The sequence below is a fragment of the Fulmarus glacialis genome, unplaced genomic scaffold (genome assembly GCF_000690835.1).
Source record: "Fulmarus glacialis isolate BGI_N327 unplaced genomic scaffold, ASM69083v1 scaffold30726, whole genome shotgun sequence".
Taxonomy (NCBI): domain Eukaryota; kingdom Metazoa; phylum Chordata; class Aves; order Procellariiformes; family Procellariidae; genus Fulmarus; species Fulmarus glacialis.
The window spans coordinates 18,284-42,512 of record NW_009217976.1 but is presented as its reverse complement, the minus strand read 5'-3'; the positions used below and the strand labels follow the sequence as shown (position 1 = coordinate 42,512).

The following is a 24,229-nucleotide window of genomic DNA, read 5'->3' as shown; positions in this document are numbered from 1 at the left end:
ATTAAATTGGTATTACAAAACAATACATAATTTTTGGTGGCTGACTTTCTGTCTAAGCAGAAAGATGAATTACATCTGGCTTAAATTTTTCATACAATTATTCTTTAAGCTGCTTTGATATTCATGTGTTTGATTCTTACACAACTAGTGGTTGTAAGCATGAGTTTCTACCACAGACCTATGAAGTAATTAAGATGAGAAAACAAATTTCCTCCCCAAATGAATAAATTAACATGCCCACCGTTTTGCCGTCAAATTTCTGAACTATCATGAATTGCAAATATCTAATTGCAAATACCTGCAGCTTAAGTTTTCAGAACCTTTCTTTTCATCAATATGTCCACTTGCAACAAAGCACGGTATGATGTATTTTTCAAACCTCCCACTGAAATTCCTCATCAGGAAAGCCTGCGCTGCCATATAAGCATCAGAACTAGAAAATCCAGGAATAAGGACCATCTCAGTAAGTGAGAGAGCAAGGAAAAAAAAAAAATCAAATAAATATCTACTGAGCTATTTGTGCTTACTGTTTCTTAGTCATACATTCAAAATTGAACATAACAGTGAAACTAAGCAACTGTCTTGATGCACAGTAATGGACTCACCCTACTAAGTAGTTTGCTTTTCTCGCCAAAAGAGAATAAAAATTATAAACCCAGATAATAGATGTTATATTAAAGATTGCAAAATCCTCAGCACGATTTCCTTATGTTGAATACATCAAGCATTCCAGTGTCTTCCAGTACTTCTACATTATTTCAATGATATGTAAACACACATGTTCACATTTCTGTAATGCAGTATGCCAAACAATAATTCATAATGGGAATTTTAAAATACAAATTTTATTTTTATGACCTGTACTGAAAGTATTTTAAAATTATAATTAATGGATTGCAATGAACATGGGATTTTAGTCAAAAATATCTAACATCCAGTACAGCCAAATGCCTGGTGTTTAAGCATGTATTTACTTCCAAACACTTCTAAATTCCTCAGATTAGACAGAAGTGTGGTTCTAAAAAGTTGAATTATATGCTAAACAAGGGACCTCAAGTATCAGATTTTGCATCTAAGTATCCAAATTTCTAGATAGCACATGCTATTAATGTGAATTCTCACTGAGGTACACATATTGTAAAATGACGACTTAAAATGCACATTTTACAGCATCATTACATTTCCAGGACTGAAGATGACCATGACTAATATGATGGACTATGTAAGCCCTCAAAAAAAAAAAAAAAAAATAACCCATAGCCATGGATATGGGCCATCAGATGGTTTTTGTCTGGGTTGAATGTATTCAGCTCTGTTAGACCTATTCAGAAAAGGTGTATTAGTAGTTGTTTCTTTTGGTAACTAAGTTCAGCTTTCTAGTTGCCCTTTAAAATAATACCCTTGCTGGTTCAGCCAAATTTACCCATACAGCCACAGCTCATGCTTTCTGATATATTCTTTGAAGTCTTCAATCCCTCTGATGCATAAAGGGATTCTTTGCCTTACATGAGAGGGTACAGCTGTGTGGCTTAAAAGCAGTACTAATTTTGGAAACAGCCTTTGCAACACAGCTAAAGCTGTTTCTTCTCTACAGTTTGCTTTCTTGTCTACCTATAGGTTTTAATAGATTTATTACAACTACTTATGAAGAGAATGTTGTCTACGTAGTACAAGATGCTTTTGCTGACTTACTCAGGCTTTAAGTCTTTGGATTTTGGTTGTTCAGAACTATATAGAGATGTCAGGTATTTACTGTCTCCATCCCTTACAAGCTGGCTGGAAGACTGCTGTCTGGTAATCGAAATGCTTAATTTCTTTCCCTCTCTCTTTTCATCTTTCTTCCTTTTCTGCAAATACACACACAGAGACATTATACACTGAGGATGATCACCGGTAACCCAATCAAGACATCAATTTACAAATACACAGCCCCTGGCCCAAGAACACAGAACCTAAGAGGTGGCAGAGAGCATAAAACAAGGTAACAGCAGTAGGATCATGGTAACAAGCCATAGACACAGTAGTTGTTACATACATTTCTAATAATGTAAAATTAAGTTGAAATTGACATATTTTACCCCATCTTAACAAAAGAGTTCCCCTACTGGAGCAGACGAGTAAAAGGCTGTCTCTCTCATGGGAATTTTACCTCTTTATCTCATAATTAAAGACAACCATAGGTGCTCACATAAATTAACTGACCCACATACTGTAGGAAGTAAAAAAAAATTTTTTTTTTTTTTTAAGAGTACTTGCAGTTAGCATTTGCAAGAAAATCCTCTAGGAATGCTTTTGAAATTGTTAGCATGAAATTAATTTATTGCTCAGTGAACAGACTACACATTAAGTGCAACAGTACAGTCATACTCTTGCCCTTTATAGGCAGGTCTTACATGGATCATGAGTTTGGGCTTCATTAATATGCAGATAATTTATGATAAAAATACCATCCAGCGAAACAAATATCTGGAAGTAACAGACCAACAGCATGTGCTAGTTCTTAGCATTCCTTACTTGTATTTCTGCCCCTGTCGCAGCTGCTCTGCAAAGCCTCCGAACTGCCTCTTCTCTGATTAGCTGATCTGACAGTGTTGGTCTGAAGGACACTTGAATCAAGCTTTTCTGGGAGTGTGAGAGCATACACAAGAATGATAAGCAAAATTCAGCCCTCATACATGTGTTATACCTACAAAACTCAATAGGAGCATATGCATGACAGCAAAAAATTAACAAATAAAATACAATTTTTTTTTTCCACGTGAATAAGATGATCCTAAGGATAAGGCCACTTGCAGCTTTTTTGGAAGTCCACTATGTTATGGTGGGCTGGTTTTACATGACCAATATTTTTGATATTTAAACATTCTTCAAATAAGCTATAACGGCAACACTGACGAAAGAACATTCAGAGTGAAAACTCCCATAAAGCTTTAGCCAGATTTGATGGTTAACCCCTCGTGTCCGATTTAAAACATTATTTCAAACAATACAAAATATTCCAGCTATTCTAATAACAATTTACATTTTGACCTTCGTTTACAAGTGACAGCATTTGTAGGGATGTAGATGATCAAAAGATTTGGCAGAACACTTGACGTTTAAAGTGAGTTTACCTTCCCAGGCAACACAGTTCCAACAGAAGGTGTAATTGTCACTGGACAGTCTTCTGGCACACAGAATTCAAATGAAGTGGGTCCAACAGGGGCAACTTCCCCATTGCCAATTCTTGGGACAGCATGAGTACAGTGGTTGACACTCATATGGGAATTCATCACGTACAGTGTTGCTGTAGACACACTGTTTAAAGCTGTTGCAGCAAACTGAACTAAGGAATGAGACAATTCAAGAGGTGGGTGGACTCCAACTGCTTTGCATGACAGCTTGAATTGTCTAAAAATAAACACATGATAAATTGTCTCAGCATAAAATAGTCTCTTAATCAGCCCGGAAAATAGGGAACTAATCCTGTAGTCCCTATTTAAGCAGAATTTCAAGCTTGCAATGGGAATTTTGCCTAAAGAAGAACAATAATACTATCTATTTTTAATGCACAATTGGCTAGAGTCCCTACTTGAATTCTTCCTCTATGAACTTCTGGAAATATATCCAGTCAAATCAAAGTTTATGCCATAATTATTTTAACAGCATTAGCTTAATGTATGAAGCATTTTTACAAAAAAAATCCTTCAGTAATTCTGCTGAAAAAGCATGCAGAACATTGCAGGTTAAGACGACCTGGGGCGAACTTGCAGCTTGGATATGTGACAAGGATAAATTTCAGGTGGGACAGGAAAAGTCATCTCAGTAAAGACAGACATGTAAACAAAGGATGAAACTAACAGCCATTGAGCAACTCCTGTCAACTGGAGAATTCTTACCTGCCTCACATTTTTATCCTAGCCTTACCTCTTCAAAGCAGGCACGGATTTAATTTCTGAACTAGCCTAACAGTGGAAATCCAGTCTGATTTAGATTTCTGAATTACCTACTACTCAATCAGTTTCTTAACATACCTATTAATCTCCGACTTGCAGGTTAGTTCAAAGCTGTACTCTTTTGCCTTGTTAGCTTTAAAGATTATGTCCAATGTCAGGCTTTCAAGGGGAAGAAGAATTCCAAGTCCGTCATTGGGCTGAATCTCAACAAACTTCAAAATGGCAGGATAAGAAATTATTGTTATTAAAATAAGAAATTATTAGTTAAATTATCAAATTATTAATAAATTAAAATAAGACATTACTGGCAAGATAAGAAAATTTTGTTATGAAATGTACAAGGGTCAGGAAAACAGAAACCTTCTAGTGAGAAGCTTTCATCTGAGTTAGTGACTAGTGTCTGACTGACATACAGATTTCTAATCTCAAAGTAACTTGAAAGGCATTAAATCCATTAACTCAGACTTTAGCAGAATCTCTTCCCCAGCTTCTTACCATCTATGGTAATCACCTTTCCCTAATGATGTTTATTTACTCTTCATAGACAACTGAATGAAATATGACAAAAATCTCAACAGTTCCCCCTGCATCTTTGAAGAGCTGATTCCTGTATGATGTGCAGATACCACAGTGACAAGTACCAGTTTAATATCTACAAATGTATATTGGTTTAAGTTGATGATGATTCAAGAATGTCTCCCCATCACATTTTAAGCTAATCATGAAACACATGCTGTGAAGTAAAGCTTTAACGAAGCTGAAGATGCCAATTTCTTCTAGCTAACTCCTCGATTTTAATCCCTAGAACAGCAGAGAAAGGGAGAATGCCTAATTAAATGTCAGGTTCCTCTAGCTCTGATTCCAATATGCCAAACCGTTTCACACTGCGATCATCATGCTATTATGAAGCTTGAACAGCTAACTTTTTGGAGGGGGGAAGAGAAAAAAAAAAAAAAAATCCAGTAGACCTAGCCCACACGAAACTGGCAGCTCCTGTGATTAATTTAGCTTCCACGTCAACTTACAGTCAGAAAATACCTAGGCATGGTTCAGGGGATGATTCCCAATAAGCAGTTTGGACATGGCCATCCTGCTTTAAAGACAAAGTGTTTAGGCATTTGGATGCAAACTGTGCGATATTCCTCAGCCTCAAGGCCAAAGCAACATCCCTAAGCCTGTTTTATTTAGTAGTATAAGCGACCTGTGAGTCTGAAAGAAAAAGTGCACCAGATATTCTGTTAGTAGATTTCTTGGTGTAAAAAATAGGTATTCTAATAGGATAAAGTTAGCCTAATAATGTTATGTAGGTGAGAATAGTAAAATGTCCTCGAAGATGTTTATACTGTTAGGGAAATGCTTAGGGTATAATAAGATAAATTTTACACAAGCCAGTACCAGAACGAATCTGCGTGTTTCCACAGTGCTGCAGGCAGAGGTATGTCCATGGGTTTGCAAGAACCAGTCATGATTTATTTACACTCACATTGAAACATGTCTTCATAATAATGAAATATATTTTGATACAAGAAGAGGTGTGCGTGGGATAACTACATACCTCTGGAAGTCCCACAAATCCAAACTCTTGTGGCAAGATGGATTTGTTTGTTAGCATGACATTTGCCTGCACAGCTTCATAGATTGTGCAGTATCCAAAATTGATTTGTGCTGGACTGATTTCCAAATCAGAAGTAGTAACAATTGCATGGACAGTAAAATTAACTGTTTTAGCCTGCAACAAATGCAAGAGCACAGGATAAAAACCTCTGTGGCATTGTAGGGACAGGATTTAAGTGAAATGTCATCCAAAAAGATAACTGCAAAAAAGTTATTCTACTCTATTCCTTGACAATAACATATGTAAATGTAACATATCTACCTTGAACTTCAGCCTCACTGTTCTCCCAAAATAAGCAATAGGAAACATCTCTTTGATAAGCAAAATTAAAAAAAAAAAAAAAAAAAACTATATCTCCAATTCCATATGCTAGAATAGAATCACACCTGCATCTCCAGGAAATGGAAAAACTCTAAGAATAGGAAAAAAAAAAAAAAACTCTAAGAATATGCTACACCTGCAGTACAGATCAGAATAAAAAGATTGTGCTATGGTATCTGATAACTCTCTGGTACAAAATAAACTACTTAGGGAATACATAAGCACTAACTAGAAAGGATTTAACTTTCTGTATTGTAAACTTGCTGACAAGAAGAAACTATCAAATCTGTATTATCACTTCAAGCACCTTTTACTATCACCATAGGACTTCAATTGGTAAAGAACTCATCTAAGATTAGGTATCATTAAGTGAACATTCACTAAAATAATTGACATCTATTGTCAGTCTGATAACCAGCATAATAAAAATCACTAACCTTATCCACAATCAGTATTGTCACTGGAACTTCCAGAATTCTTGTCTCTTCATTAAAATAGCTCCCTGCATCTTCAGGAAGAGAGTGCCTAAAAAAATCAAAAAGTACCTTCAGTTTCACGAAAATATTTTTACTATTTTCTAGCTAAGGGGAATAATAAACTTTTGATGGATGTATTTCTGAACAAAAACAAAAAAACCCAAACCTGTTATTTAAGGTCTAAAAGTTTTATCATTCACAGCTTTTAATCTTAACACAGTATTTGTGCTCAAAGAGGAGTATTCACATATATAGTTGGTTAAGCATCAACTCCAAGGCTTCATTGAAGTTAAGTCTAACTAAAATCTTGTATGCACGATATATGCAAATATTAGGGAAAATGGTGGAAGAAAACGCCAATCAAAAATTAGTGACCTATGAAGTTCCACCTTCTGACCAAGAAAAAGAAGATGCAGTCAGATCAGAAATATTATGGACTTGTCACAGATTTCCTATAGAATGGCATACCTCCAGACAATCTGCTCTCAGCAGGTATGCACGGATTGCAAGGGTATCTAGCAATGAAGTTAGAATAATTGACCTTGTATGTTAATGTTGGATTTTTTTTTTTTTTAAAGACAGGATTTTGGACACACAGGAGTTTAAGGGAGTCATTCACAGAGGTCTGCATCCATTTATCATTTTCTAAAATGCCATCCAGTCATTTAAAATTCTGAAAATTTTAAAGCTTATTTTATAATCAGAATATAAGCCTTCTGCATCTTTGCTGCAACCACAGCACGTAACCAACCCAACCCAGGCAACCGTTTCCTTTTGACACTGATGTTAGTTAATTACCACCCAGTTTGAGGCAGAACCAACTGTATCACAAAGCACAGAGACATAAATAAAGTGAAACAAACTTGGAGACCAATAGTGTCTGATTATATACCAGATTAGTAATTTATAAGAAATATGTGGGTTTTCTGTAGCTGAAGCATCTTGCTGTCATAAGCTTAATTTCAGAGCTTCAAGCCAAGACAATACAAAAGCTCTAGCATTTTTAGCTCTGCTGGTCTATTTATAGTGTTTTACAGCATCAGAGTGAATTGCTTCCTGTTCTTAGGTCTCCACAGTGATAATGTTCCTAGTACTACTACTGGAATTACATGCAATTTTTTCACGTATTGTTAAAGAATAGTTAATGAATAAATAGCACCCACTCAGTCACCATGGTGATCTGAAATCTTGCTGGCTGTTATTTTACAAGTCTGAAACGTGACTTTAGAAGGTGATCTTCAAAGGTATTGCTAACTTGTTTAGAGATAGGAACTGGAGTTAAATACAAGGTAGGAATAAAGTATCAGTGTGCTGGTTTTGGCTGGGATAGAATTAATTTTTTCCATAGTAGCTAGTGTGGGACGATGTTTTGGATTTGTGCTGGAAACAGTGTTGGTAACACAGGGATGTTTCGTTACTGCTGAGCAGTGCTTACACAGCGTCAAGGCCTTTTCTGCTCCTCACCCCACCCCACCAGCAAGCAGGCTGGGGGGGGCACAAGAAGCTGGGAGGGGACACAGCCGGGACAGCTGACCCCAGCTGACCAAAGGGATATCCCACACCATATGACGTCACGCTCAGCATATAAAACTGGGGGAAGAAGAAGGAAGGGGGGGACGTTCGGAGTGATGGCGTTTGTCTTCCCAAGTCACCGTTACGCGTGATGGAGCCCTGCTTTCCTGGAAATGGCTGAACACCTGCCTGCCGGTGGGAAGTAGTGAATGAATTCCTTGTTTTGCTTTGCTTGCGTGCGCAGCTTTTGCTTTACCTGTTAAACTGTCTTTATCTCAACCCACGAGTTTTCTCACTTTTGCTCGTCTGATTCTCTCCCCCATCCCACTGATGAGCAAGCGGCTGTGTGGGGCTGAGTTGCCGGCTGGGGTTAAACCATGACAATCAGCTTTCACTTTGTGACAGAACATTAGAATAGCAGAAGAAATTAATCTATTACAAAATAATCCAGAGGGAAAAAAAATAATTGTAACTGCGTGCACAGTGATGGACTGTAAATTAGCTGTTATACCTTGGGGAAAAGATACTGAAATCCTTCAAATAGTTCTCTGAAAATGGCATCTTCATGCTTAAAAGAAATTAAAGAGAAGCATAAAAGACAAATCAGATTTAGACTTCCAGTCCATCTGCAGGACTAGTTCCAAATGCAGAAAAACTAAAAGATGTGGTATTTGGGAATTCTGAAAGTCAGTAGATTAGACAATATTGCCTTCAAATAAACAGAAAATGTCTGCTTCAAACACCCAGGAAGTCGAGTATTGTAACATCTGACCAAGCATTTGTATGCACAAAATACCCAGGAGAACTTCCCAAGCCTTCAGTCATCTACCTGTTCACTTAGTATTGCTGAATGAGTGTTTCTTTTTACTTTTGTGTAACTTTTAATATAGCTATTCTATTAACATAGCTTATAACACTAAGTCAATGAGGAGGGATTTACAGAAATAGCGCAGTACTTCACATCAGCTTGTAGCAAGCTCACCTTTCTCTGTCATACACTCACTCCCCTGTGTGTTAGGTCTTTTAAAACTGATCTGTATACTGAAACAGCCAGATAGTTATTTTGTGTGTCAGAAATGCCTTGATCTCATCAAATCTCCTTTCTGAAGCTTCCCCATTTTTCAAAGGAAGATTAGTGTTCTAAATCTAAGCTATGCTTCTATCCACTCTAACAGTGCTTTATAGCATCTGAAGTTTAGGAACTGAAAAATGTCATAATAATGGTTACTGTTGTAATCTGATAGGATTTGAGATGTTGGAAGAACTGTAAATACTTTCAGTTCTTTGAATACTAACCTGGTGAAAATTTCAAAATCAGTGATTAGACTCTCAAGTTAGAATCCAGAGATGCTGAGCACATCAGTGAAAATCCAAATACACTTACATCAATAGGACTACATAACCTATATGAAAAAAGCAGCAGGTTTGCAGCAGCAATCAGTGCAGAAGCCGCCAAAGTATTTGGCTGTGCACCAGAATTAAGATCTGTATCATTTAATTTATATTTGAAAAGAAATGTCCTGCCAAATTCTTTAGGATGGCAATGATGAGGTAAATAAAATTAACAGTGGTCAACAGGAGCTTTTGTATTTAAATTTTTAAAAACTGGAATTCTTTGTTTCCTGTAACTGAGTTATGTTTGTATATGTAGATGTATCGTGAAATGGAGAAAAGAAACGTGCTGGGATAAGTCTTTTAGCATCTTAGATGATGTTATGTAAAATGCCATATGAAATTCAAGATCAATACATTCATATTTTGGAGAAAAACGTACACAGGTAGGATAGATATGAACAGGAAGCCCAACCATTCTTACCTTAATTAGCAAGCACAGGAGTTCTTGTCCAGAAATTTAATCAGTGATCCATGAAGTAGCCACCTGGCCTAGATAACCTCTCTCTTGTATAAGAATAGCTTCCCCACAGAAATGGGAGCAGCCTACCAGGAATGCAACTGCTAAGATTTTCACACTACTGCTGTCACCACAGGAAAAGCATTTCCTCACAGGTATGTGATCCAAGTTAATTTCCTCCTTGAGCATCTGGCAACTTTTAAGGGGGAGGGAGGGGGAAGATAGGACTGTGCTGACACCAGCAGTGTGAAGTCCAGCCTGCTATAATGTGAAGGAAGAAAAAACTTTGACCTGTTCAGGTTTTCCACTGACAGCCTCCTACAGATACTGTCTTAAATACTGAAAAGATTAATGTTCTTAGGTTACCTGGGCAGAAACTTCAATTGCACACTGAAGGATGACTGAGCTTGGATGTAACCTGTTTTTGGAAGCAGCTCCATGTGCTTACTCAATTCTTTGCATACTTCAAACTTCAAACGCAGTGTGGCTTTTGCTCTGCAAACAGATCAGACATGCTTAGGTGTCTTTTGAGGCCACCCGTACTGCCACCTCAGCAACATTTGCTCTTGGAGTTTGGTCCCCCCCCCCACGCCCTTGCATCTCTACTCTACATTATGATTGTAACTATTCCAAGCTTCCTTTGAAAATGAAGGGCATGTAAAACTGCTACAGCAAAATCACACAGTTGTATTCTCTTTTAAGATAAGTATAGAAAACAAGATTTTGGAAGTACTGTAAGTAAACCCAGCTGTATTTCAAGCCATGTACACAGCTGATTGGAACATAATTATCAAAGTGCAGTACAGTGGTAAGTCAGGTCAGGGGAAAGTCAAAGCCAAATTACTGTGAAATATCAGCTAATTATTTGCTCCTAACATACATTCCCTCTATCTGAATTGACAAATGACTCACGTAATGTTTGAGATGCCTAATCGGTCCTAGCTGCAGCACAGAACCCACTCAAGATGGAAAAGGAGTAGTTGTCTTGTAATGCTGGATCTAGGTTGTGTAACAATTGGTTGTGGGTGGGATGCAACAAATAAAAACCTGTTATTCTGTCTGAGAAACAGAAAAATGAAGACCAGTGACCCCTAAGTGGGGCCAAGGATACCTAGATGCTGCTTAAGTGGCTAACAAGCACTTAATGTCCCAGCCTGTAGTCAGAAGAATAAAAGAATGAACCTGAAAGAGCATAATACACCTAAAACATCAACATGTACCCAGTTTGTGAATTCCATTCATCCTCATTATCATCATAATTATCTCAAAACCTCCAATACCAAAAATTAAGCCTCTACAGGCAGGAAAAAACCCTCAAACTTCGGGCAGGGGGGGAAGGGAGAAGGGTGTCTTATGCCAGAAATGCGCTGAGAGCACTGCTGCTTTTGGTTTTTCTCCCTAAAACTGTGGTGACTTCTTTTAATTAAAGTGAATTCACAGATCTCTTGTAACTTCTCCTCTAACAGCAGAGATTCTACAGGGCTAGAAGTCATAGTGTGGCTAAGCTGGTACTGCCAGGTCCTCTGCTAAAACTTGTGATCGTTTTGCCCTATGAACAGCATATTGGAAGCTAGGAAACATCTCACTGTTTACTGAATTCTGGCCATATTATAATGCAGCGATAGCCACAGACCATACCCTGCTTTGGAATTTTATGCCTATGTGCAAAATTGCTAAGCAATTTACAAATATTTCAGCTTGTCATTTTCCTTCTCTTGGACTGGTTTACAAGCTGTCAGTCCAGATGGTCTGCTCTAAATCAACAGCTATAGCATGTGGTACTGGGAGCCTGGAATCATTTCTGACTGTTGACAATCTAAGAGAACTATATACTACTTCATTAAATCAGTGCAGATTATAACCTGCCAAAGAAATTACTTTTCAAAGTGATTTATATTGGACAGGATTCTGATAAGACACTTTCACCCTTTATGCTGCTTATTTATGCTTCCTGATTACTGTATTCTATGTGACCAGAAAAAAGCCCACCCAAAACCCAAATCAAAACCAAAAACAGTATTAACTAACATTTTGCAATTCTACAGAGTTTGCTGGGGCACTTAAGTGCCAGAGCTATCTAACTAACTTGAAAACTTGATCTTCTACTTATGCTATAGACTACAATGTCATAGATTGGAGCAGCAATAAGATACAGGCAAGTTCTTTCTGCTCTGCTTCTGTCAGATGTTTGTGTGTACTGGTGGTGAACGAAAGGCTATTCTAACACATCATCTCCCTCAGGTCTGCGTCAGATTCTGCCCCGAAAATCTAAAGAATTCTCTTGCTACAATTTATAATTTTTTTTTTCTATAACTAGTTAGGGATTGGAGCAGAAACTTGCAAGAATATTCCTGAATAGCAGGATTATTTAAGTATCTAATTAACATTTAATTAAAGAATCTGTGTTCTAGAAGTTATGCTAGTAAGATTTCACACCTACTGGATCTGAACTTTAGTTCTCACTAGCTAAAGCATTTCAGCAGTTGTTAGACAAGCAGCCTTTTCAGCTGGGCTGTGGAAGCCTTACCTTTTGTCTCTTTCAGTGAATGGTTGCTACGAGCATTAGTTCACAGACAGCACTGTAGTAACTCTTTAGCTGATACACAATTCACACATAAAGCTGTTGTAACAAACTTTTACCTTTGTTTGTATGTTGACAGCAGTTTGAATGCTTCTTTGCTAGCCTGATAACTGTCCTTGGCTCTGGATCTGTGCAGAGTTCCAGACCATAGATCCTAGCAAGACTATCTTTCCCCAGTTTTTCACTATTGCAATTAAAATACAGCTACTCACTAGTCTAACCTAAAAAATTGTTCTTGACTGATAGAAATTTATAGCTATTTTCAGCAGTTTAAATTCAGTCTGTTTGAGAAGTGGTTTGACATGTACCATGTAACAATGAGGAATCTTCTTCCTGATACACGCTACAGAAAATTTCAAAATCTACTAGAGGAAGAAACTTCTCAGGCAGCACCTGAATGATGAAATCTATCTACTTTTCCAGGTAAAAAGTTGAGACATATTCCTGCACATGAAATACTTTGAATTTCAGCCCAAATGACTGTATACAAAGACAATTTTTCTTAACTATGAAGAATTGGGTTGATAAATCAAAGACTTGATTTGCCAAGGTACTAAGGATGGCACACTACATATTAAGTGTTCTTAATTTAGTGCAACTTGGCGAAGGATCAGCAGGATTTTTCCCTCAGTTAAGAAGTGTTGCCTAAGCAATTTGACAGCTTCTATCTTTGGGATCCCCTTGAAATCTTAAGTTTTCATTAGGAGAGTTATTCTGCTCCTATACTTATAAGTTTTATCCCTGGGTTATCTAGACCAAGTAAAATCACTTACATAACAACTTGTGCTTGTCATATCTGTAAGCTGAATTTCTGAGATAACAGCTTTACTCATTTCTTTCCAACAGTAAGGAGTCTCTGCAGTCTGTAATTCTGGTAAGAGGTTTAGAATGGATGCCTTCTACGGCACCAATCTCTCCCCCACCCTCCCACAAACCCACCCCAATCCTATTTAAATAGAATTTAAGAAATGCAAATATTAAAATAAGTATTCAATAGTGACTGCATTAGGTAGAGGGAAGACACCCAGCACCTGAAGACAATTAAGAGAGTAAAAGTTCATGTAACCACTCTCTAATAGCATGAAATCTCTGGGAGCCAATGAGCTGAAATATTATCTTTATATTACAGTGCAAACAGAACCAGTCTTCAGACATTACTGACTTGGACTACAGAAACACCCAGATATTTTTTCCCCTGTAAATTGGTATTTGGTCACTATCTGTGTACTTACAAGGTATCTGTCACTCCGGTGCAGTGCTTAATGCCTACATAGGCTAGGAAAAGTTAGGAAAAGTTGTACTCTTCCCATTTTATAGCAAATGCAAAAGGACTGACATGATTTGTCCAGCATCATATCCCAAGTCTGGAAAGACTGGTGATTGACCTTCCCAATAAAGAATAGATGACATGAGGCTGGCTTCCAGGTCGTAAGTCTCCCATGGACTTTAATTAAAGGTAAAATAGCTGAGAAAAAATATTCTTTCATAAAATTTCTGGCTGAATCAATTATACCCAATGTGCACTTAATTTTAGACACATTTATCTCCCTAATGTTTAGTGTGCAGATTCCACATGGTGAAACTCTGTGGGGTTGCTGTTCCCTAGGGACTTTACAGTTATGCCACAGAACAGGTACAACACAGGGAATCTTGTCAGTGTGGAAGGGCATGTATTAACCCAGATACTTCATAGCTACGGCTGGTCTTCGGAATCCGGGATAGTATGATACCCAAGTCCAATTTCCACAGAAGTGTGGAACTCAGACCTTGTAATCAGGATGTCCTTCTGAAATGCCAAAGAAAAGACCAAACTGTTCTTCAGCTTCCTGCGATGACAAGATGGGTCTGGCACAATGGAACCTCAAGACATCACCTAGTGACTTAAGATCTCATTATTTAGCTATAGAAGGCAGCTGGTAATGAAAGGGTAGCTCACCTGCTTTGAATGACAATGCGATCCTGATAAAGTCGGTCATACATACAGATCTTTAAATCAATGTTGGGATTGGGCACCCAAACCGGCACGTCAATTGAAACTCCAATGGCACTAAAGCACAGCTGTTAATACATAAATCAAGAGTGTAATTATTTTTGTTAGTCTCAAAGTCTTACTGATCTAGACAGAGCAAGAATTTCTGCTGTAAACTACAGGTGAGTAAAATATTTTATTATTCATATTGCAACAGGTTCTTTAATTAGGCAAAGCTATAGAAATAATTTGTAAAATAAAACCTAGATGTTATGGTGCCCTAGCAGAAAAAAGAATTGTACTTTTTTGGATTCTTTGACAGAGAACGTGATGGAATACCATGCTGCCCATGACATTGAAAAGAAATATTTAAAGTGCACCTAGCTTAAGTGAAGGTGCCATAATTCAGAAACTCAAGAGGCTGCAGGTTGCTTAGCCAGCAAAGAAATATAGTAATGGCAGCACAGTGCTGTACCTCCTATAATGACCTGAGGTCTGACATCAGTGACCACATAGCTCAAACTTGGATAAAATGATCCTGAAAGAGAGGGTACCCATGGGAGTCTGCAATATGCACCTGCAGCTCCTTTTGTAGACTACTCCATCTGTAGACCGTGGGGAGAGCCAAGACTGGCCTCCTGAGCTTCTTGGAAGTTTTTCTTTATTTTTTTGGCAAGATTATGTGAACTGTTCCCAGGCAGAATTTGGCTTCCAATAAAGTGTGGAATCAAAATAGACTGAAGTGGTAACTAAAGTTATCATCTCTTCCAGCTTTCACACATCAGTTTCACTACTGCATGCTAAATAATTCCAATTCTGATATATCAGAAAGAAAATAAACTATGTAAGTTGGGAATAGAGAAGAATATTTTTGTATTTCTTTCCAGGACATTAGATGTTTTCCAGCATGATGTCTGATAAAATGGGAATATCAGGATTATTTGCATAGAAGTTTAAGAGAATCAACAGGTTTAATAACCATACTGCAACAGAAAGAAGGGCCATGATTTACAAAGTTACCTCCCATCAAACCACATAATACATAATCATATGGTACCTCATTGTTATTTCTTATAATGTTCATAAACATATCTTCCTCTACCTCCTTCTCTTGTTTCTAATATAGGATTCTGAGCAATTTTAATTCTTGGGAAAAGCAGAAGTAGGAGGATTTTAAACTCTTTTTCTACAGTGTTTTGAAGCAAGTATTGCACAAAATCACTCACTGGTTTGCAGTCTGAGTTGTCAAACATGATCGCAAACTCTGCCCGCACATCCCCAGGGATAGCCGGAACAAATATAATCTGAAGTTTGACTGAGCTGAAGGGTCCAATTTCACCTGCAGTAACCTAAACAAGAAGTAGCATGTTTTTAATGAAAATCTGACAGTATTACTGTAGTTGGCTATAAATTGTATTGAAATAAAGAAGCAGTATGTACTCATACTATACAAACACTCTATTACACTTAGTTTGTAACTAGATTGAACGCACTATACAAGGGAAAAATCAGTATCAGTAGCTCCCTAGGAGGTTTAGTATGGGGAAAAGACTTGGCATGACACATGGTTCACAACCAGGCATGGTCAGAATTTTACTGAGTCTTCTTTTACTGCAAGACTCTGTATGACAGCTAGATAATGTGATTTACCAAAGTGTTTCCATCACATATTGGTGAATATGTAACTAAAACATGGAGAAGCTGTCTTGTGCTGCCATTCAAAGACATGCTCTACCAATTTCAGCATTCAGTCCACTTGCCTTTTGTATGCATAGCGAGAAGTCATAAATGCTAGTACAAACTAGTATCTGGACTCTCATACCCCGATTTTTTAATATGGCTTTTAACATTTCCCAGACATTCTTCCTGCCCCATCTTTTGTGTTGTCACTAAATTTTGTTTGACCAAAAAAAAAAAAAAACATTAAATTATGGGAAATGTAAATTTCTACAGAATCTTTCAGCTCAAATAAGTCTTTATAGATCAAAAGAAAGGACAAATATTTCATGCAATTTCATTTTAAGAATTAACTGTGATACAGTGAAGTCCAGTGGGCTTGAAATTGATCATGTACTTAAGCATTTCTTACCAGAGCCAAAGCAATTTATTTGATGTAGGCTTGGACTAGTGAAAAACTTGTCTGTACCTCAGGATATTCATTACCTTTCCAAGCATAATTTCAACCGGTGTTTCTTCAGGAGAAAGTTCCACTAAATTATTGTGTGTGTCTAGATCTGATCTGGAATTTAACACATCTTGACCAAGTTGTTCTGGGGAAAAAAACACACAAACAAAACCCCACAAAATGCTGGATATGTGCATCTATTCACTAAACAAAAATATCAAACAGAGCAGAAGTACATTGATTTTGGTCAATATCCAAAATCCAGTAATGTATACCAATGATGTAGAAATATAAATGTCTAGAAGGAAATTTCTGTTTGGCCATACAACTTTGCCTTAGTCCAGAAATCTACCTTATGCACCTGAGCCTTCCACTACAGAATAACAATATTAATGTTTCAGTAGGATATAGTATATATCGGAGATTGTTACATCAAGGAACGCAAATTCAGCTGGGCTTTAAGAATAATTTCAGTGGGACAAAGCAATGCAGTCAGGAGGACCTGCAAAGCACGTGAAAGTGCTGCTTCACTTTATTTTTCAAAACAAAATGTGATAATAATGTCTTTTAATTAAACAGTCTCCCGGCAGGGCTTCGAAGGGCCTTAAACTAATGCATCACGAGAGAGACAAAGCCAACTCCTGACTGTATGGCAGCTATCAACTGGCAACCACATGCTTCGCATTAACCAGGAAAAAGATCAAGGTGTCACAAGATATGTTAGTGTGCCAAAGCAATGGAATTTTTTTTTTTTTTTTTTTTTTTTTTTTAAGGTCTGAAAACATCTTTAAAGGTATGTGTTCTGTGGAGACAGCTACCGTGATTTATGGAATCACTCCATTTCATAATACCGATCCTAGATTTAAAAACCACCCACCTCCTTTTCATGGAACTTCTAGTTTCCTGCAATTGGAATGATCAATAGCCAGAAGAAATATTAAAGAATACAGCTAATAAATTAAGAAAGTCTTTCTTCTACAAGACTGGATTCTATTAAGCACATAGTAAACACTAGAAATGAGATGGAAAATGTCTGAGGAGGTTCATCTTTCTCCTTCCTTGTTCCTAGAATTACAGACTATAAAAATAAACCTGTCATGTGGATTTCTATTCTGAGAAGTGGGTATTCAGTTGCTGAGACAAGAATGGTAACAATTCTGCAGTTTCTAGTTGGTTTCTGTATTCTTCTGAGATTGAATTGTTGATCTCTAATTAGAAGTGAGATTCTCTGATACTTTTGATATAATGGTGTCAGTACATTATTTTTAGTAATTTTTTGTGAGGCAGCATACAAAGAAGTATAACATTACTACTAGAATGATGAACTACTTACTACTTTACTGAGTAACTTTGCAAACTGAATTCCACAGTTCATTACAGGAAGCTCTATAAATGGATAATGCTTAGCCTGGGAAGCTCCACTGCCAATTTTCTAAAATAGTCATCTCACCCATGGAGCTACTGCTCAGGCTTGTCTCAGTCCTCTGCTGCTCCACTTGGGCTGCACAGTAGGTCATTTCTTCACTCTGGTCAGGACAAATTTGTTCCTTTTTTTCAACTACAGATGTCACAGGACTATTGTTGACTTTCTTTTCAGGAACACAGTCACTGAAGTGTCGAGTAACCTATTAGAAAACAGAGAAAACATTTTCTACTGTGACAGGTCATCTAGCTTGCACCAGCTCCAATTTTATCAAGCAGTTGCAAATCAGACTTTTGTTTTCTTGCAACTGTTTTCCACATTATAAATGGAGAAATATGTTGCATTCTACTAGACCTTTATCAATTAGCAGATTTAATTTTTGCTGGCTGCCCAAAACAGGTAAATAATATAATGGGAGCTACACAATATAGTGTTAGCTTTTTTACAATTAACAGAACTAACATTTTTCTAGTGGAAACACAGGCAGTTCTATGTCAAAACGAAGTCTGCTAAAACTAGGCTTCTGTTTATTACACACCTACAAAAAGACAGAATACAGAATGAAAACCATGGATACAGACTGTGTTATTTCACAAATTCTTTATTTGAACCACGTTTTTAACTTAAGGATAGTATGAGAGTTGAAAACCATGGCAAAAAGCTCAGCGGCTTCACTGTACAAACTATTTAAGGTAGTGTTTCAAAAGAGAGGTCAACCCTTTTCTTAGAACTTAAAACTGGGTTAGATTATCAAGTAGAGAATTTTGAAAACCATCTGAGCCAACTGCTCTTCAAGAATCAAAGAAATTAAATACTGCACTGATGGAACAAAGATGAAGCATCTCCACTGTGTTTACAAGAACATGTAGACACTTCAAAACAAAGATATGCAACCTTGTAGTGATATTCTCTCTGGTCTAGGACCTGTGAAATCTATGTATTTATGGGTACTACCTATGCAACATTTGAGGAAAAAGGAACATTTGTGATAATGATATTCATCAACGCAGGAATTACAAAGCACGAGTTCCTACCACAGTGGGTGGTTTGTTGTTGTTGGGTTTTTTGGTTGTTGTTTTTTTATTTTTATTTTTTATTCTGAAGATTTCCCCACTTTAGGAATAAAACCCACAACTTATTTAGAAAAGGAGCAAGTATGTCTTCAAACTTAAGCTGTTCAGTCTTCTCAAAAATTTGCCCCACAGTGGTGACATGCAAAGATGATTGTATGCATGCTTTCTTTATAAGTGTTTTTCACTTAAAATTATCTGCTACATGGAGAAGTACGGCTGTTATGATTCCTCAGTTTTCTGTCAACTTTGGAATTGGCATGCTATAGGAGCAATCAATGTCAGGTCTAACACCACACATTTTCTCAGCTCTGCACCAAGTGTCTCAGTTTTGGTACGTTTCTTCAACAGTCTCTGCGTCATTCCCACCCAGAACATTCCACAGGACACAGTATTACAATCATTTGCATTCATTCCACTATTGATTTGAGAGATCTTCCTTCAATTCTTTTAACACTGTTTATTATTATAGTTTTCAGGCAACAGCCCTCACCATAATTCTTAGTTTGACTAAGACAACTTCTTCCCTTGTAACAACAGCTTGTCAGTAACTGTAACTGTCCTTCTTTGATAGGAAATTTAAATGAACAGCTCTGAATTTTTAAAGGAAGATCACAGGCTAGTGCTCCCAATTCTCATTACTTTATTACTAGTTTTGCAACAATTGCCATTTTTCTGAGGTCCAGGAGCTGGGATTTTAAATGATTCTGTCAGAATCTCCTCTTTTAACTAAAGTATTTTTTCCTAATTTTCACGGACGTGGAGAAAATAGGAATCATAAATCATAAATGACTAAAATATTAAAAAAATTATCATTGCTCGTTTCCCCTTTCACCCCCCAAAATAATTGTTTTTAAATTTGTCTTGTGATATTTGGGGTTCTAACAGGTTACATTAAGTTATGCCAACCCAAGCATAAACAAACTACTAAAGGTTGGACCAGATGATCTTCCAAAGTCCCTTCCAACCTGAGCTGTTCTACGATTCTGTATGATTCTACCACACTTAGCAAAGCAGAATGTTTCTGTCAATTCTGGGAAATGCTTTTGAACCTACCATTCTTCCAGGAGAAGATTTTGCTGTTGCTCTGCATGTACTACTGTCACCTGCTGACATCTGAACTTTGAATCTTGTTCCCAAAGCTCCACTGTTTGTCAGGTTGATGGTCCGTGAAATTGTCTCTCCCACCACATGGCTGCCAAAGTCAATGAGCTCTTTATCTAGTGCCAGCTGTGAGAAGATAAACCGTTAATTACTACTGTCCCAGATAGTCAGTAATGTCAATTGAATGAGCATTCACCTTTTCAAGAATAGGACTTTAAAGTTCGTAATTTCAAAGACGGTATCAAATAACAACATGAACTGTGGCTATCCTTCCGCCTTTTTGTAGAAGCCAACTCATTAAAACAATGTCTTGTTAAACTGAGCCACTTCCATTTCAGTCCACTGTACGACAATGGAAAAAACAGGTTAAATTCTGTTCATAGTAGCAGATTGCATAAGTCTTCAGGTAGTTACTCTGGAAGTAGGTAATATTTACATACCAATTCAACATAGTTACTCTTGTGTTACAGTAAAACGATTTTATGAGCATCAAGCTGAGAAGCAAGCAGCATTTAACATCATATAGTGACTACATATCAGTTTATAACACATCCTGTCTTGATTCTTTGAGCTACCATGGTTTACAACCAGTTTAAAAAGTAATACGCTACTTCATATAGAATTTTGAATGACTGTAGCTGTGTATATGATAACGAAAGGCTTGTAATTCAAGTTTAAGCATCAAAAAGACAAAGACAACTTGGTTGCTTGCTAGTATCCTGCTTACAGCTGAACTCTTCCCACTTTCAGGACATAAAGAACGGGAGTTTCTGCATGTAATTAGCACACAATGATGGTATGAATTCTCTAGGTGAAGAAAACTACTCTTCTGATCAACGATTAATGTGCTGGCTTTCTGCTGCATTGTGCATTCTCATCTTCAAGGTCTTTTAACTGAAAACCATCAGAGAGTCCTATACACATAGACAGATTTAAGTATGCAATATTGATGTGATATCATTCTAGCTTCCTACAAGTGCTTAGATTAAGCACATCCTTAAATACTTTGCTAGATTGCTAATATAATAATTATAGTGCACTACCTTTCAGTTATTTCCCCCCTTCTATTTTTCTGTGTAACAGATTATTCTTGATTCATTTCCCTGTGCACAAAAGTTTCAATGTGCAGTCCAGTAAAGAAACTTTACATACAATCTTATTCATTAATTTACTGAAATGTATTATCACAAACTCCAGGAAGACATTCATATGTCTAAAGCCTTTTTAAAATTATTTTTAAATGTTTATTATTAAGTATGTTCCCAGTATATCCCAAATTTTGCATTTGCCAGTCTTATTCCGAGACTGGGTGTCTCCTTGCATAATCTTTTTCCTCTAGCATTGTATATTCTCGTCTATAATTTCTTTTGCCCTGTAAAGCCAAAGCTGCTCTTAGCTGTAAAGGAAGTAATTTAAAAACAAAGTTGTTGCTTTTATCAAATATTTTCTTCAAGTTAGCTCATAGGAGGTTAAGGTATCTAAAAAAAGTTAGTGCTGCCTGTAGTTTCGTCTTATGTTCTTTGCTTCAAATTCAGTATAGAATTCTCAAAAGATTTTGAGATGCTGAAAGAAAGCAGAGATTATATGCTTTTTATAAACACCAGAAAAGATAGAAAGATATTGTGATATTTTGATTTTTGTCTACATAGGAAATTAAAGTTAAGAATAAACTACTGCAGGTCTGGGATAGAACTTCCAAAAATTACAAGGATAAAAAGATAGCTCATTTCCAACCACCATTTCTCTTCCCTCCATTCACAATGTAACATTGTGTCATCAATTGCTAAACAGAACTACTTCAGTTAATTCCATTCTGAAGTTAAAGTTACAGTTCATGGTTAAGTAAATCCATTAAGACAATATTGTATAAATCTCTGTGTAACCTGGGAAGCTAAGGAATGAATACTTTTCTGGAAAGAGACTCTCCATTTAAAAGGAAAAAAAGAAAGAAATGTAAGTATCTCTTGCTAAATATTTTCAATAATGTTTATGCCATCTCACATTTTCTATTACCATTGTTATACTGACTCTAAACATATTTAAAAAGTCACTTACAATGCATCTCTTGGCTGTACATTTCAATGGAACAGAAAAGGAACCTGTCTGTGCCATAAACATGACTTCTCCTTCCAGAGTTTCATTTATCTAGAAAACAAAAAAAAACACCCAACCAAGTAATTTGCAAAGATCTAGCCTACGTAGTCTGACGAAAAATAATTTCACTCATTCTTTGAGTAACATATTAAAATGTATCTCTACAGATTCTATGTTTCCATTTTAAATCAGTCTTTGGTAACTGCCTGGATAACTTTAGCTAGGCAATATTATAAATCTTTTCATTTGGAGCAAGTTTCAAAACAAACTCCAAGAATACTTAGTGACAGGCATTTTTCTAAAGTGTGCCCTTAAAATACGCCTTATTATAATTTAACAGAGCTTGAACATGCACACAGTTGTCCAAGTACAACAGTATATTTTCTAGAAATGTAGTCTGTTTCCGTGTTAACAGTCAAGAAATTAAATTAATGATGTTTTTAATCAGACTAGGGGATTATACTAGGATTCTCATCATTGTGTAACTTAGCACTCAGGTGCACTTACCATTGGTTTAAATGTTACCACTATTTCACAGGACATTCCAGGAGACATTTTGCCAGGTGGGTCAAAACTATGGAGATAATTAACATAAAACTCCAAATTAAAGCTATGTATGAAAAATCCAGCTCCTATTCTGGTAACAATGGCAAGTTTTTTTAATTTTTTAATTTTGGATTAATTGCTTAGAAAGTCAGAATAAGTGACAGATTAATGAAAAGCTACAGAACCCTGCTGCAATTGTAAAACTACAAAGGCTGATTCTTTATTGAGGTTTTACTCAGAAAGTCTTAAAGTGCTTTTAAAAGGCAAGAATTACTGCCTTCATGCTACAAAGATACTGGAGCCAAACAGGTGAAACTGAGGCCCAATAATATTGTCAAGAATAGGGTGGACCAATCGCCTATTTAACTAGGAAGCACTCTTCTCCCATTATCCTTTTTGAGTGTTGCTCTGTAACATCTCCCCTGTCCAAACAGGAAATGAAGAGGGAAAAAAAAAAAAAATAAGGTAGCTGCAAATGATTAGAGAATGTGCTGCTTGCTGCAAACTGTATCAAAATTATCTTGAATAGAAACTGCCACTTATTTCAATGGCTCATTTCATGGTCTCTGTAATGCAAGCAAAATGCCTATCAGAAGACAAGAAATCGCACAGCTGCACTCTAAATGAAATTATTAAGGCACTACTGGAGACCTATTCTGCCTGACAGACACAGAAAGGAAGCTAGACAAAATAGATAACTAAATGTTGTTAGCCATGGGAATACCTAAGCAAACTGAAACACAGAACATACACGCTAATCACAATTTCATCAAAACAAAATTAAAACCAAACAAAAGCAAGTTGAAACATTTTCAAACAGACAAGGGAAACTCTTCAGAATTCAGGAGCTTAAAATGTGAATAGGGAAATATGCATCTGTATACTGACCTTCAGAACAGATCACTAGCAGTTTCTCCTGAGAAAGACTTTAAGAAATAGCTCCTTCTATTTCAAATATTACCTTGATAAAATATTCACGATTTAGAGCATAGGCTGCCAAACACACACAGAACCGCTATGCTAAGAATAGACTCCCATTGCATGGAGGCTCATTTTAACCACTAGAATAACCACAGCTTTTTATTAGCAAATACAATGTCTGTCACTGATAACAGTTCTCAAGCATTATGTCTGTAACTACCTGTCCAAGTGATTTGGAGGAAGCTGATACCATGACAGATTAGAAGTACTGGGTATTTTCAAAATACTTGGTAAAACTATTTTGCAACAAACAATTTATGTATAGTTCTACTTGAGAAGAGATAAACATTATGCAGTGTAAGATCAGTGTCTACAAATCTGATCTGTGCTGTTCTAATTATTAATAATACGACAATGGAAAAGAAGATCTATAGATTATTTTTGCTAGCTAGCTATCTGGCAAACACATGGGTAACCAGTTTATTTGAAAAAATTGAATTAATTCAGACATCAAAAAAATCATTGACTCATTCTATTCACAATACTTGATGTTTAATTTGTATTTGGAGAGTACTTTAAAAGGCAATTACGTCAAGAAAACACTTAGGCCTTTCAGAAAGGGTTGTTTCATTTTTGGTGACAAATCAGAGGTGTTGATTTAAAAGATGCAATTGTCCAACATACT

At 36.6% G+C, this 24,229-nt stretch overlaps 1 protein-coding gene across 1 annotated transcript in view; it reads right to left on the bottom strand.

Annotated features, from left to right (window-relative positions):
* CFAP74 (cilia and flagella associated protein 74) overlaps positions 1 to 24,229 on the bottom strand; it is a 48,575-nt gene that overhangs the window by 7,683 nt on the left and 16,663 nt on the right. The window contains exons 14-27 of the mRNA XM_009579886.1: positions 22,585 to 22,651; positions 22,039 to 22,128; positions 19,936 to 20,109; positions 17,837 to 18,011; positions 16,425 to 16,531; positions 15,488 to 15,610; positions 14,229 to 14,350; positions 10,078 to 10,206; positions 6,309 to 6,396; positions 5,491 to 5,664; positions 4,014 to 4,147; positions 3,114 to 3,390; positions 2,515 to 2,622; positions 299 to 459 (exon numbers count right to left, since the gene is read on the bottom strand). Coding sequence (XP_009578181.1) covers positions 299 to 459; positions 2,515 to 2,622; positions 3,114 to 3,390; positions 4,014 to 4,147; positions 5,491 to 5,664; positions 6,309 to 6,396; positions 10,078 to 10,206; positions 14,229 to 14,350; positions 15,488 to 15,610; positions 16,425 to 16,531; positions 17,837 to 18,011; positions 19,936 to 20,109; positions 22,039 to 22,128; positions 22,585 to 22,651 — 1,929 coding nt within the window. The remainder of the gene's footprint in view (positions 1 to 298; positions 460 to 2,514; positions 2,623 to 3,113; positions 3,391 to 4,013; positions 4,148 to 5,490; positions 5,665 to 6,308; positions 6,397 to 10,077; positions 10,207 to 14,228; positions 14,351 to 15,487; positions 15,611 to 16,424; positions 16,532 to 17,836; positions 18,012 to 19,935; positions 20,110 to 22,038; positions 22,129 to 22,584; positions 22,652 to 24,229) is intronic.